A 14,762-nucleotide genomic window follows, 5' to 3' on the forward strand; every position below is an offset into this window, starting at 1 on the left:
TGTGGGTAAGTCAGAACTGCGTCTGGCTGTACCCTCGAACCATCAATAGCAATCACTTGGTCGAAGGCTGAGCGTAAAGTAGCGTCACGAGACTGCTCGAGGGGGAAATCGTCCACCGGTGGGAATCTCGGCGCTCGGTCCTCGGGTTGAGAACCTCCCGCCTCCTCCCCCGATTCCTAATCAGCGTCGGACACCCTTGCATCGGCGCAGAACACAGCACATGACCTACATGTCCCTATCTGTTGTGTCCGCACCCCCGTAGACTCGCTAACCGCCCCTGGAAACCCAGCCCAAACTAACCGTAGAATCAGGGGGTGCGTGAGGCTCACACTAACCGCCGCCTTGACTCTATGCGTTTTCCCCCCATAACGAATTTCGATAGGGACCAAGGGATACGTGTGAACATCCCCGTGTATACATCTCACCGAAACGCTCGATGCCTCTATCAATGCCTCGGATCGCACCAGGCGCTGATGGATCATGGTCTGCATACACCCCGAATCCAACAGCGCCTGTTACGTACCCCGCTGTACCTTCACCGGGATACGGTACGCCTCGCCGGGACCGTGGGGAAAAACCGGGGCACCGGTGACGCGGACGACCTGGCCCACCTCCATCAACGGACAGTCCCGCCGAAGGTGGCCCGGCCGTCCGCACCGCCAACACGCCTCCCCTGCCGTCTGAGTGCCCGTCTGCGGGACGGGGTGGGAAGGTGCACTATGTGCCTGCTCCTGACCGGGACCCCCCCCCCCATCTCGCCCTCGGCCCCGGGGTGGGCCTGTCCCGCTGCAGGGCTGCTGCACCGGTCCGCGGGCTCGGGATCGGCGGTAGTCGGTCCGACAGCGGGGGAGCCAGGTGGCCCTCCGCGATGTTGACGGCCACCGAGAGGCTCCCGGGCTGGTGGTACCGGACCCAGGTTGATGTTCTGGTTGGAAGCCCCTCGACGAACCTCTCCAGGGCCACCTGCTCCACTATGTCCTCCAGTGTGTTTCGTTCCGGGTCCAGCCACCTCCTCGCCTGGTCCCGCAGCTGCTGGGTGTAGGTGAAGGGCCGGTCGCCGTTGGTGAAGGCCAGGGCCCGGAACCGGCGGCGATGTTCCTCCGGGTTTAGGCCCAACCGGTCCCGGATTGCCCTGGCGACGATGTTGAAGTCCTTCTGGGCCGCCGCTGGTAGGCTGTGGGCCGCGAGCTGGGCCTCTCCCGTCAGCAGAGGCAGGAGACGGTGGGCCCACTCCTGCGGCGGCCACTCTGAGACCTCGGCCACCCCCCGGAAGGTCTCCAGAAAGGCCTCTGGGTCGTCAGCCTCCCCCATTTTGGGGATATATATTTGTCGCCCCGGTCGGGCTACCCCGCCGCGTTATCCGGAGCCGAGTAGCTCCCGCATGGCCTCCCGGTCGGCGGCCAAGGAGCGGGCCAGCTCCACCAGGACCTCGTTCTGGGCCTGCTGTAGCTGGGTCTGTAGCTCTGCTGTTTGTGCCAGGTGTCCGAGGACAGTGGCCAATGGCGATTGTTCCATACTTGACTCGCCCCACATTGGGCTCCACTGTAACGGGTTCAGAAGAGTCAGGACCCAGTTCTCCAGCGAAAATGGAGCGAACTCCTGTTTATTTCTCCTTCGGAGCAAACAAACACAATGTCAAACGAACAAAATGTTCCTTCCGTCCGTCCGTCTCGTGCTCTTACGACGCTCTCTCGGGCTCGCAGAGAGCGTCTTCCTTCTCTCTCTCTCCAACCCTCACTGAAAGACAAGCAGACACATAAATACACACTTCCTGATTAGGTCAGATTGCAGACACCTGTCCGCAATCAGACCCCATCACCCCAGCAGACCCGGTGCTCCATACTCCCCCTGCAGGCCAGACGCCGCCCCACCTCCACAGTAACGTTCTTGCTTGCTCCTGTATGAATGGTCCTAGGCTACCTGAGGCTGCACCTGGTAGGGAAAGTTGCGCTGGAGCCCGGTTAAAATCGCGAGTGTCGAGTATCGAGACTCAAGCACTTAACTTACCTTAACCGATTGTTCCATACAAATTGTTTGTTGACGATTTAACAACTTCAACATCTGCTATTACTGTAGTTCTTTTTTTGTAGAACTACTTGGGCTAATGACCTTGCACAGAGCGAAAACCATCTACACCCCTGGTCATTGATTGCTATGCATTCACTGATCTTTACAGATGGGTTTGTTTTAAGCCATTGAATATAATTACTCTGCCCTGCAACACATTATAAGCTACGCATGTTTGTTAAATGAGAAATATGGTCTGGGTCACATTGAAACAGTAACAGTTGTATAACAGTAATTATACAAACATTATACCAACATTGCAACAGGCAAGTTTATTCAAACATCACAATAACAAGAACACAATAAGAACAGTAACTAATAGTAAAAAAAAGAAAAAAAAAGGGGGTATCAAATTGTTTCACGAATATCGGTATTTATTATTTTTAACGTTTTTATTAGGCTATCATTGAATTCTCCAACCCGTCAAATCCTACTTGTTTTTCTCAGACGTTTTCACTTTTTCGGAGCGGGACAGCTAGCTCGCCCGGCCAGCTTCAGCAATCAGTCCTCAGTTCATAGATGATTACCTATTATAAAAACCTCAGGCAGATAGCCGTAACTCGACAGGACTTGATATGATGGCCTTTATTATGCATTCAATTAATATAGGCTTACACGTTCTATTTTATCAAGGGACAATTGAAGAAACAAGGGCCCTCATCGAGTGGTGGCGGCAAATGAAGCTCGGTTCACTGGCCTCCGCAACTCCTCTGCTACGGGATGGGAGTGAGTATTGATTGATTTTGAGTGCTTTTATTTCTTGGGGACGGTTCAAGTCGGGTTTCAGTAGTCTTAATTTATTATGAATAATATGTTACATGTTATTATATTATATTATATTACATGTTCCTCTCCTGGAACCGTCACCTTATCGTGGTGGAGAGGTTTGCGTGTCCCTGTGAACCTGAGGGCTGTGTTGTCTGGAGCCTCGTGCTCCTGGTAGGGTCTCTCATGGCAGAGTGGTCTCAGGTCAGGGGCCAGACTAAGAATGGTTCAAAAACCTCATTGAATAACTTAAGAAGAGGAGATGTCACCCGGCCCGGAGGAAGCCCGGGGCCCCCGTCTGGAGCCAGGCCCAGACGGAGGGCTTGATGGCGAGCGCCTGGTGGCCGGGTTTGCCACGGAGCCCGGTCGGGCACAGCCCGAACAAACTACGTGGCACCCCCCCTCTCTTCATCCCATGGGCTCACCACCTGTGGGAAGACCGGTTGGGGTCGGGTGCGCAGCCACATTGGTGGCAGCGAAGGTCAGGGGTCTCGACGGACCAGATCCGGGCGGCAGAAGCTGGCTCTGGGGACGTGGAACGTCACCTCGCTGTGGGGAAAGGAACCGGAGCTTGTGAGGGAGGTGGAGCGCTATCAGTTAGATCTGGTGGGGCTTACCTCCACGCACAGTCTCAGCTCTGGTACCGTATTCCTGGATAGGGTTTGGACTCTATTCTTCTCCGGAGTTGCCGAGGGCGTGAGGCGCCGGGCGGGTGTGGGGATACTCATAAATCCCCGGCTGAGCGCCGCGGTGTTGGAGTTTACCCCGGTAGACGAGAGGGTCGCCTCCTTGCGCCTAAGGGTTGTAGGGGGGAAAACTCTGACTGTTGTTTGTGCGTATGCACCAAACAGCAGTTCAGAGTACTCGGCCTTCTTGGAGACCCTGAATGGAGTCCTGTATGGGGCTCCAGTAGGGGACTCCGTAGTTCTGCTGGGAGACTTCAACGTGGGCAACGATGGAGAAACCTGGAGAGGCGTGGTGGGGAGGAACGGCCTCCCTGATCTAAACCCGAGCGGTCGTTTGTTATTGGACTTCTGTGCTAGTCATAGATTATCCATAATGAACACCATGTTCGAACATAAGGGTGCTCATAAGTGTACCTGGTACCAGAGTACCCTAGGCCGAAGATCGATGATCGATTTCGTGATCGTGTCATCTGATCTGAGGCCGCATGTTTTGGACACTCGGGTTAAGAGAGGGGCGGAACTGTCAACCGACCACCATCTGGTTGTGAGTTGGATCAGGGAATGGGGGAAATTTCCGGATAGACCTGGTAAGCCCAAACGAGTAGTGCGGGTGAATTGGGAACGTCTGGAGGAGGCCCCCGTCCTAGGTATCTTCAACTCACACCTCCGGCTGAGTTTTTCTGGCATTCCTGTGGAGGTTGGGGGCATTGAGCCGGCGTGGGCGGGGTTCAAAGCCTCCATTGCTGAAGCTGCGGTGGCTAGCTGTGGCCTCAGGGTCTTAGGCTCCTCAAGGTTCGGTAACCCTCGGACACCGTGGTGGACACCGGTGGTCAGGGAAGCCGTCCGATTGAAGAAGGAGGCCTTCCGGGGTATATGATATCCTGGAGGACTCCTGACTCGGTTGCAGGGTACCGACAGGCTCGAAGGGCTAAAGCTGCTGCCGTGTCGGAGGCTAAGCAGCGGGTGTGGGAGAAGTTCGGAGAGGCCATGGAGAAGGACTTTCGGTCGGCACCAAAGTGTTTCTGGAAGACTATCCGGCACCTCAGGAGGGGGAAACGGGGAACCATCTAAGTTAAGTTACTCTTAACTTATATATATATTCATATAATATATAATAATAATAATAATAATAATATAAGATAATATATAAATATATATATATAAAGTCGTGTGTGTATAGCTTATACACATGACAGGACACGCATATCTTTTCAATTTTTATTCATTCAGAATATTTACATACTATTTGAAAATGAAAGAGGCTGGGATTTTGTTTTATATCATTTGTTTATATTGTTCAGTAGTATATGCCAAAATGAGGCCGTAGCACAGTTAACGGACGAGCAGAGGTGGTGACGTCATCGAGTCCGCTGCTGTTCCAATTGCAGGCTTGCGTGCTCGCAAGTCTGTGCTTGAAGTACGGACTTGCCAAGTACGTACTTGCAAGTCATCGAGTCCATAGTACGCGTGCTAGGAATTTAGAAACGGCCATAGGCTAGGACTGTGATATACAGTATATATATATATATATATTTATTGTCATTTCACGGTTCCCTGTGAGACCAGGTCGACTCGCTCATTGAAACGGGAATCCGTGTGTGTGTCACGGAATATCAGTGTCATTTACTTGCATTGGAGCAAATAAAGTGCCTGGTGTGTGCCACGGAATAACAGTGTCATTTACTTGCATTGGAGCAAATTCCGTGCCCATATCACGGAAATCGGCGTATTTCCGTGATGATCCCACAGATTTTGAGTTAAGCGTCCCCGGTCATTTCACGGATTCCTGTGAGACCAGGTTGCTCTGGGTCATGAGCTTTGAGTACGTGCACGAAGGGATCACGAGCGGGGAGCGGGGGTGCAGTACGACCGTGATTGACGTACTTACTGTCCAATGCCACTCGGTGGTTCTGGAAATCATTGGCTGGAGTTTTTCAAGCCCTGCCCGTTCCACAGATGATTGACTTGTTTAATTTGCATGTCAATACTTCTAACTCAGTGGCTGTAAGTGGGTTATGATAAGGATTTCAAGTAATTTTGCAAAAATTGCCAAAAAAGAGATTTCCATGCACAACCTTTAACAACGTTGGTGTATTACAATTCATTATTTGGGTAGGCTACTCCAACTTCGTTGCTGGTCGATATGTAACCATTTACTTTTATATCAATTATTGATTGCATTTTTCATAAATAGTTAGTTGTAAGGATTCTGTTTCTTAAGCAATAACAGAAGACAGTACAATACAGTAGGCCTGATTTCCTCTGAATATTGAAATGAAAAGATTCTCACAATTGTATTTCTGTCATTCAGATCTGACGGGTCTATGTATGGTTCGTTCTTTGAATATTCAGATTTAAAACAGTGGTTTTTTGTTTTTTTCTGATTTTGTTTTGAATCTGAAAAAGGGCAAAAGGAATAAACAAATAATCGGCATTTTATTTGTGTTTGTGTGTTTTGTGTGTTGGTTTTTTAAACCCGAAACAGAAAAACAAAAATAGATACATTTATAGTTATAGGCTACACCAGAAGGCAGAACGCAGCGAAGAAAAAAGAGCCAACCACCTAAACCAGCAAGACTGTCTGTTATATTTAGCCTTAGTTATGGCCGCACTTGAACCTTATGGTGATTTTATTCGTGAACTATTTGACACTGGAAAGATACACGACGCAATCAGTACCGCTCTAAAGCAATCTGGTGCCCCGAAGTGCTCCGTTATGACGGTGAGGAGGTTCTGTGTGGAGCAAAACCTTCGAAGAAGAAATCTAGTTTCCGATTTAGTTTCAGATCGTCCACTCGCAGACTAAGTCGCCGGCTCCCACGGAAAACAATAAAGCTGGCCATTGTAGAATGCGAGAGACTCGATGGAACGTTTGAAACGTCTTTATATGTATTTTCTTTAAATCTGCGTGCCCTTTTCCCGGCATTCATTGCGGTTTTATCTAAATATCACGCAAACAAAACAAGCAACTGGATTATTCAGTTTTCCCGTTTTGATTTAAAAAAGAGAAAAATACAGTTTATTTGTAATCCGTGCATGGTTCGTTCTTTGAATATTCCGATTTAAAACAAAATCAGAAAAACCAAATAACAGAGTCGTTTTTTGTTTTTTCTGATTTGGTTTTGAAACGGAAAAAGGGCAAAAGGAATAAACAAATAAACATAATTTTTCTGTTTTTTAAATCAAAACGGGAATACTGAATAATCAATCCGTGTATGGTTCGTTCTTTGAATATTCAGATTTAAAACGAAATCAGAAAAAACAATTAACAGTCGTTTTTTGGTTTTTCTGATTTGGTTTTGAAGCCGAAAAAGGGCAAAAGGAATGAAAAAAAACCCGATATTTTTCTCTCATCTCTCATCTCATTTTCGACCGCTTATCCGGGGTCGGGTCGCGGGGGGAGCAGCTCAAGCAGGGGGCCCCAGACTTCCCTTTCCCGGGCCACATTGACCAGCTCTGACGGGGGGATCCCGAGGCGTTCCCAGGCCAGTGTTGAGATATAATCTCTCCACCTAGTCCTGGGTCTTCCCCGAGGTCTCCTCCCCACTGGACGTGCCTGAAACACCTCCCAAGGAAGGCGCCCAGTGGGCATCCTTACCAGATGCCCGAACCACCTCAGCTGACTCCTTTCTAAGTAAAGGAGCAGCGGCTCTAATCCGAGTTCCTCACGGATGGCTGAGCTTCTCACCCTATCCCTAAGGGAGACGCCAGCCACCCTTCTGAGAAAACTCATCTCGGCCGCTTGTACCCGCGATCTCGTCCTAGGGCAAAAGGAATGAAAAAAAACCCGATATTTTTCTGTTTTTTAAATCAAAACGGGAAAAGTGAATAATCCAGTTGCCTGTTTTTTTTGCGTGATACATATAAAGACGTTCCATCGAGTCTCTCGCATTCTACAATGGCCAGCTTCATTGTTTTCCGTGGAAGCCGGCGACTTAGTCACTGCCCTCTAGAGGATTTATTGCGTAACATCTATAACGCTGAAACCAGACGGAGGTATGAAGTTCCGGAGGCAACGTTTGGGGCGACGGACGAATTTCGTCCGGATCCGGAGGTATGAATCGCCCTTAAAGGGCCATTCACACCCTACGGTAAATACGGATACGGACCGTTTCGTCCGGTCCCGGAGGTGTTTCGTCTGTCAATGGGTCCGTCGCCTCTGAGCTTACGAATCCGGAGCGCTCCGGGAGAAACGGAGCAATACCATTGTTCCCCTGCTTTGGCAATGAGTTGTAACTGGTCATTTAACAACATTTTGAGGAGATTATCTGCGGGATGGTGAGGGGTGTAACATGCCACGGCACTTTTTGCACTCTTTTGCAGATTTCATATGATGTAGGGTTCTTAAAGAGGCGGCCGTTGAGCATGCTTCCTTCCTTGACATTGGGAAACAGCACACTTCGCGATTTGACCGTTTTGAGTTTTCCTTTCAGTACACTTATTTTCGCCCGATTTGAATCGGAACGCCCTACGTACTCAAACTTCGCCTACTGCACCGTCCGTTGACTGATCCCCATTGACTTTGAATGGGGACGGACGCGCAATGCATTGTGAATCTGTTCGGTCCGTTGGAGCATTCGGCACCGTAAAAAAGTTGAACATTTTTCAACTTCTTCGGCAGCAACGGATCCGTCATCCAATCAGATTGTGTATGCAAATGTGTGCAATGTCTCGGGCTCTGACGACCCCGGAAAGCTCCCCCATCCGTCAGCCAAGCCTTCCGACGTCCTTTGACTGACGGTGCAGTGGGCATGAGGCGTTAAGGCCGATTCATACCTCCGGATCCGGACGAAATTCATCCGTCGCCCCAAACGTTGCCTCCGGAACTACCCTCCATACCTCCATCTGGTTTCAGCGTTGTTATGGATGTTACGCAATAAATCCTCTAGAGGGCAGTGACTGTCGTTTCACAAATGAACGGCATCGACAATCGCAAACATGACATCTGTAGAGATGATTTTGCTTTGTGTCATCTGAAATCGGCAAAAAGTACAAAAAGTGTGCAGTGGCATGTGACACCTCACCAACCCGCAGATTAACTCCTCAAAATGTTGTTAAATTACCAGTTACAACTCAATGCCAGAGCAGGGGAACAATAAAATAAAATAAATAAATTGTGACGCTCAATGAATGAACGCGAATGTTCATGAACCTTCCTATCGTTCGACGCGATCGTCCGTTGCCAGGCTACGTTCGACGCGATCGTAGATTGCCAGGCAGGTTTGGAATTTTCGAATGCGGATTACGTAGGCGGTACAATTTTCGCCCAAAGTACAATTTTGGTGTAACTATACTAATATATCATATTTTCCACCCAGAATAAAAAGTTTGTCCGCCATTTTCACAGAAAAATATCCTATTACCTCCCGCCACCTGTGTAGGCCCTCGTTTGCTCGTTTTGGATAAGTTCCAATGGGTCGTAATCAGTGGCGGAACAAACCACCTATGTGGTTTGCCTGCAGAAATTCTCCGACACCCGCTGGTCTCAGCATGATTCATGTCTAGTAGCCTATGTCTTCTGTCATTGATCAATATGAGGACATTTTAACCACGATGGTTGAATTAAAATCAGAGGGAGAGAGTAAGTGCAGCTCGATAGCAAACTCCCACACAAGAGCAATGGAATAATTTTATTTTATTATATGCCTTGTGACGTGCCGTTTCATCGATAAATTTCGGCCGCGCATGTATTTTTGGAATTTTAAATTGCTGCAATAAATAATGTTGTTGTTGACTTCTAAAATGTCTCTATCTTTGCTGTTTCAATCTAACAGTAGTCTATTAGTAATAAATCAGCGGTAACCACTGTTCTTGGTTGCGAAATTGCGCCAGCTGGGCATTCCGTGGTATTGGATGTGTTTGAATAAAACACATCCAATACACGGAATGTCCGCTGGTGCCGCCACTGAGGCTATAGTAGGCTAACGATGCTCTTAGCATCCTACGACTACCCCTGGAGTCCTCGTTAGCTACGAGCGTATTCACGAGGTTCGTTACCAACTATGCTTTCGGGAAACGGTGTGAAAACTGTACGATGCTCGTACGACGCACATTACGATCCACTTAGGCTAACGATGCTTTCGGGAAACGGGGCCCTGGCCTGGTGTCTCTTGTGTTTTCCCTCTCCCTTGTGTCTCTGCGTATCTCTTGTGTCTCTAACCCTAAAAAATAGTAATATCTAATAATATAGGATGATATTGGACCTTTAAAGAAACTATGTTGCGTAGGACAGTCTGTTGGCTATTATATTTAAACCAGGACGATTTTGCAGCAAAAGAGGATGGAAGGGATAACTTAGAGCCGATAATATCCAAAATGTGTGTTGACATTTTTTAATTAATGTTTATTTTGTTTATTTAAATTAACAACAGTTTAAGAGGTAAGACTGTTATCGTCTTAGCTATTGGCCACCATTAATTTATATTTATTATTTCATTTAGAAATAATAAATTTGGTCCACCCTCCATTTTAGTGTTAGACTTAATCTTTGTTGCCGAATAGATCCATCATTAGAGGATTGCTTTTGGTTTATCAAGCATGTGATTGAAACACATTTTCAAACATAAATTGTACAAATTATAGTCATAATGACAATCCAAAAATAATAAATATAACAAATTCATTATCATTTTGAGAATGAACATAACATCTCCCTATCAGGTAAAATACACCTTTTTGTCAACTTTTTATTGAGAAAACTTCCTACAGTCACACCATTGTCTCTCTCTGACATCTACCAACCCCCCAAATAACACACATACACAAAGTAAGCTAATGTGTTCATGGAGAACAAACAATCATCAAACCCCTGATCCAAACCCCTGATCCAAATAAAGTTGAATTGTACCCGAGAGAGTGTTCTCTTATCTACCACCCCTGACCCCATCCCAATCCCTACCCCCCAGCCCAAGAGGACCCCTCTCAGCCAGGGATCCACACGCAGGGGACCTATGTAGAAACAGTTAATAGGGTTTGCTCTGCAGAGGAAACACACACACACACACACACACACACACACACCCACACACACACACACACACACACACACACACACACACACAAAAACATCAGTGTCGTTACATTGAAGACATGGTTTCTAATCTATAATCAATCTGGGAACCTGTAGCCTGAAATGTTTTGCATTATCTTACCTTCCTCGACTCTTGACGGGCTAAGACACGATGATGAGAAGAAGAAGATGGTGATGATTACTCTCCAGTATCAAAAATACTGGTCTTGTACAGAGTTTGTATATCAAGCCTCAGACTGACCTGTGTACAAGTAGTGTAGCATTCTGAATATGATCAGAAATATGACCAACGTTGAGACCACTGCCAGGTAGAACCTCCAACTGGTTGGCTCTGGTAGAGAACATTGGCAACATATTATTGACTATTGTCAATATTGTCATCATTCAACCTCATTATTTAAGTGTTTCCATAATAATTTCCACCAGTATGTCATTGTGGTAGCAAACCGTAATACAGTGAGTATAAATGAACATCCTTTTCACTATCACTATACAGTGAAAAGGATGTTCATTTATACTCACTGTGGACCAGCAGGGTGAAGCCCCCCTAACACACCCACGTGGACCAGCCGGGAGAAGCCCTGACCCCTAATAGACTCACCGTGGACCAGCAGGGTGAAGCCCCCCTAACACACTCACCGTGGACCAGCAGGGTGAAGCCTATGCGGACAGGGGTCCTGAGGGAGCGGTGCATCACCCTGCAGGTGAAGCGCCGCCCTGTGTCCAGGAGCGCCGCCCGGTAGTAGAAGAAGGCTGAGAGAGCGAAGGTGCCCTCGCGGTTGTGCCTATGGCTGGAGAGCAGGACGTTGTTGAGCTTGGTGGGCAGTGGAGCCCCGGCCCTGTAGTCTTTCGGCTCCCCGGGGGGCTCCTGGTACCATTCCATCTCCACGTCTAGAGGGTAGTAGCCCTCCGCCTCACACACCACCTTCTGCTCCGCGCCGGCTTGCAGGGCCAGCTCAGGGCCCACGTTTAGAGACACGCTGGGGGGTTCTGGGGAGGAGGGGGGAAGGTCACTGCTCTGCTGGTAGGGTTTTACCCTGAGAAACCATCGGGGGAAACCTCCTTCAGAGAGCCAGAGGGGTCACACAATCTCGAACTGTCAAAGATATATAATTCGATTTTTTATGTGTATTATACTTACCGAATAAAACATGACAGCAAGGCTTTTTACGAATGAATTCTATTACTTGTTAATCATGTGATAGATAAAATAATGATTACAGGGGAACTAATACTTCCTGAGGAGACAGAGGCATTTCATGTTGGAGACCAACATATAAAAGAAACCCTTGATGGGTAAGTGCATAAGTATCCATATGTTGCTAAAAACCACACCGTACATTCAAGACGCGGGGAACTGTTCACTACCCCGCGTCACATCGCCGTAATTTAGAGCCTGAATATCTGTAAAATATCCAATATCTTTCTAACGTAAAGGTTGTATCAGTGTTGTTGGGTGACGTCACCTTTGTTGGTATTTGAAGCGAGAAACAAACAAACAAACAGAGCCAGCTCGCTCCTCCCTTCCGTGTTTCGTGCATCCAGTAAAAACTATCATGAACGCAGCGCAAAACCCCACAACACCCACCCCTTTTATTTTTGGCAATTGGTTGGAATACTATTGACTATATATACTATTATATTAGAAAATATATTTTTTGGTTTTGGGTGGTTGGTAGTGGTATCATTTGTTTTCGTGCCACCAAGTGGGGGCCATTCTCCATTCATCTCCCGCACTCAACACCAGCCGTCAATCCTCCATCAGCACACGATATTTCGACCCGGTTCTCCAGACAATCACGAGATCATTGTTTAACACGTAACAGTAAGTACCTCATCCCTGGCCCTCCCTAGTGTCTGGATTGTTAAATCCTTGTGTTCCGTCACTCACCATAACAATCTCCTCCCTGTGTACAGTGTTGCCAAACCCCCTACTGAAATGATGAGCCCATCAGCTCATCCAATGGAAAGTCAGCAAGATAATGTTATGTTACTACTAACGTTAATGACATAACGTGACTTAACGTAACACGGATAAAACTTGAATACATTAAATCGTCACAAAGAGGATTTCTGCATAACTCACGACAGAAGAAAACAACTCCCATAATCCCACCTTCATCACTTCGTCATCAAACTACGTCTTTTGTTATTGTTTTGATTGATTGACCCCTAGAAATATTTTTTTTGCTTTAACCAGTATTAAATGCATTGTTCAAATTTATAAGGTGGCCTGAGACTGATTAGACTCTGGAGCCTTCTTCCATCTTCTCATTTATCCAATTCCTAAACGGTTTTATCATTCAACACCCCTATCCCAAACTCAACGTAGACGTGCAGCACCAGGTCAAGGTTTGCACCACCTCCCCGTCCCTTGTCCTTAACTCACCGTAGACATGCAGTGCCAGGTCGAGGCTGGCGTCTAGCTGCCCCACGGACACGGAGCAGACGTACTTCCCCTCGCTGGAGATCTTGACGAAGGGGATGGAGAGGGTGGCGTCCCCTGTAGACAACAGCCCCTTTTGATTGACCCCCGACCCCCGGGTCACTCCTGAGTGGCTGTCGTGGCTGTACAGCTCCACCCAATCTCCTTTGATCTGCGCGCGCCACCCCACTTTGAACTTGGGCCCCTTGTGGTCCACGGAGAACCGACATTGGAGCTTCTGCTGGGACCGCAGCGCCACCTTCAACACTACGGAGCGTGTGTGCAGCACCATGGAGGCTGGGTGGATGAACACACACAGACAGGATAGGACAAGGATGGGCCTAGAGGCATATCTTAAACATCTGAGAACAGGGCACTGCAGCAGTACATATGTGAAGAGGCTTGAGAGAGAGCAAGATGGAATCAAATCGGGCAGGTATTTGTCTTTCATACTGATAAACAAAAAACCCTCTTACTTTCATGACAAATAAGTTATAACGCATGCTAATTTTTTTTAAAAGGCCCATTCATAGGCTCTCAAGACAGAGGAGGGTATGCTGCTCCAGCCGACATGTCTGTGCTTCGGTAGCCATATTTTGAGTAGCTGGAACAAGAAATCTAGAATCCTATACATTTCAACCAATATCAACACAGTGTTATGTATGCATGCATTACAATCGCCTGCCACTGTAAAGTTTCCAAGGGAGATATATTTGCATGAACATTTTGTGGTGATTGGGTGAAATGTCCTGAAAACCAGTTACTGAAAACATTGCAACCTAAAGTACAGACCCTATTTTATCGTGAAGCCTGCTTGAGATGAGCCCATTCATATCCAATATGTTTTTTTACGGTTTAAGAGTTCTGAACTTACTTGTGGTTGTGTGTTTTTGTATTGATATTTGTCGTACCAAGGAGGTCAACATGGCTGAGGCTGGTGGTTACCTGAGGCTGTGATCAACTCTCTGTCCCCAATAGGAGGAAAGCTGTCATAATCCTCCATTGATGAGGGGGGCTGGCTTGGTGTGTGTCTGAGGTAGCCGGTGAAGGTGAAGGAGTCCTCTGGATGTTTGACGGTGCAGGTGAACCAGAGGTCATAAGGCATGGCCCCCTTGCTGGGCCAGAGCCCCTGGATCCCCCTCATGCTGTACCTGCGGATCTCACACTCGAGGGGTTCTGGACTGCCCCCCACTATGTAGGAGCGCAGGTCCACCCTGGAGGCTACCGAAGAGAGGACGTTTTAAACTGGTTTAGAGTGGATCAAGGATCGTTGAGCAACCAACTCTGCTAACAGCCACAATGACGTTTATGGCTTGAGATCCCTACCAGTAATCAAGAAGGTGATTGTGTGGGGGTTGACAGGTGGACCGCCAGCTGGACCGAACTGCAGAAGAGCGTCTCTGGGGTGGAGCTCCGTCTCGCGGTGACCCTCATTGTTAAGGAACACGCGTTCATCGATGAATGTACAAGCGAGCCACGGGACCTGCTCCTCAGAACAGATCACTAAGGAGAAACAAACACACTCAGAAGTTAAGACCAAACGCACATTGTTTATCTACAAAATACAAACAGAAACACAACGAAATTAAACACTTACCTCCGAACAAATACATGCAAATAAATAGTTTTAGAAATACACCCATGTTAGTTCATCTATGTTATACTCCTATATTCAGGCAAAGCGTCGTAACCCTCGTAAGACCCTCCAGATATTCAAGTTCAAGTCTGAAGCGTTAGGAGATTTTGACTCCTGAGTTTTCACTTTCGTTTAATCGGAACGCCCATGAGG

The 14,762-nt window shown here is 47.6% G+C and overlaps 1 protein-coding gene across 1 annotated transcript; it reads right to left on the minus strand.

The window, feature by feature from the left end:
• Nucleotides 1–9,341: 9,341 nt before the first annotated feature.
• dhrs13b.2 (dehydrogenase/reductase (SDR family) member 13b.2) lies at nt 9,342–14,754 on the minus strand. Its single transcript, XM_060074190.1, has 8 exons — nt 14,571–14,754; nt 14,300–14,476; nt 13,919–14,194; nt 12,938–13,270; nt 11,188–11,538; nt 10,790–10,879; nt 10,670–10,689; nt 9,342–10,495 (listed from the first exon to the last, which is right to left on the minus strand). Exons 1-8 carry the CDS (start codon nt 14,614–14,616, stop codon nt 10,481–10,483), a joined length of 1,308 nt encoding a protein of 435 aa, XP_059930173.1. The 5' UTR covers nt 14,617–14,754; the 3' UTR covers nt 9,342–10,480.
• Between the last annotated feature and the right edge of the window lie 8 nt (nt 14,755–14,762).

This window comes from Gadus macrocephalus, chromosome 16, assembly GCF_031168955.1.
Source record: "Gadus macrocephalus chromosome 16, ASM3116895v1".
Classification (NCBI taxonomy): Eukaryota; Metazoa; Chordata; class Actinopteri; order Gadiformes; family Gadidae; genus Gadus; species Gadus macrocephalus.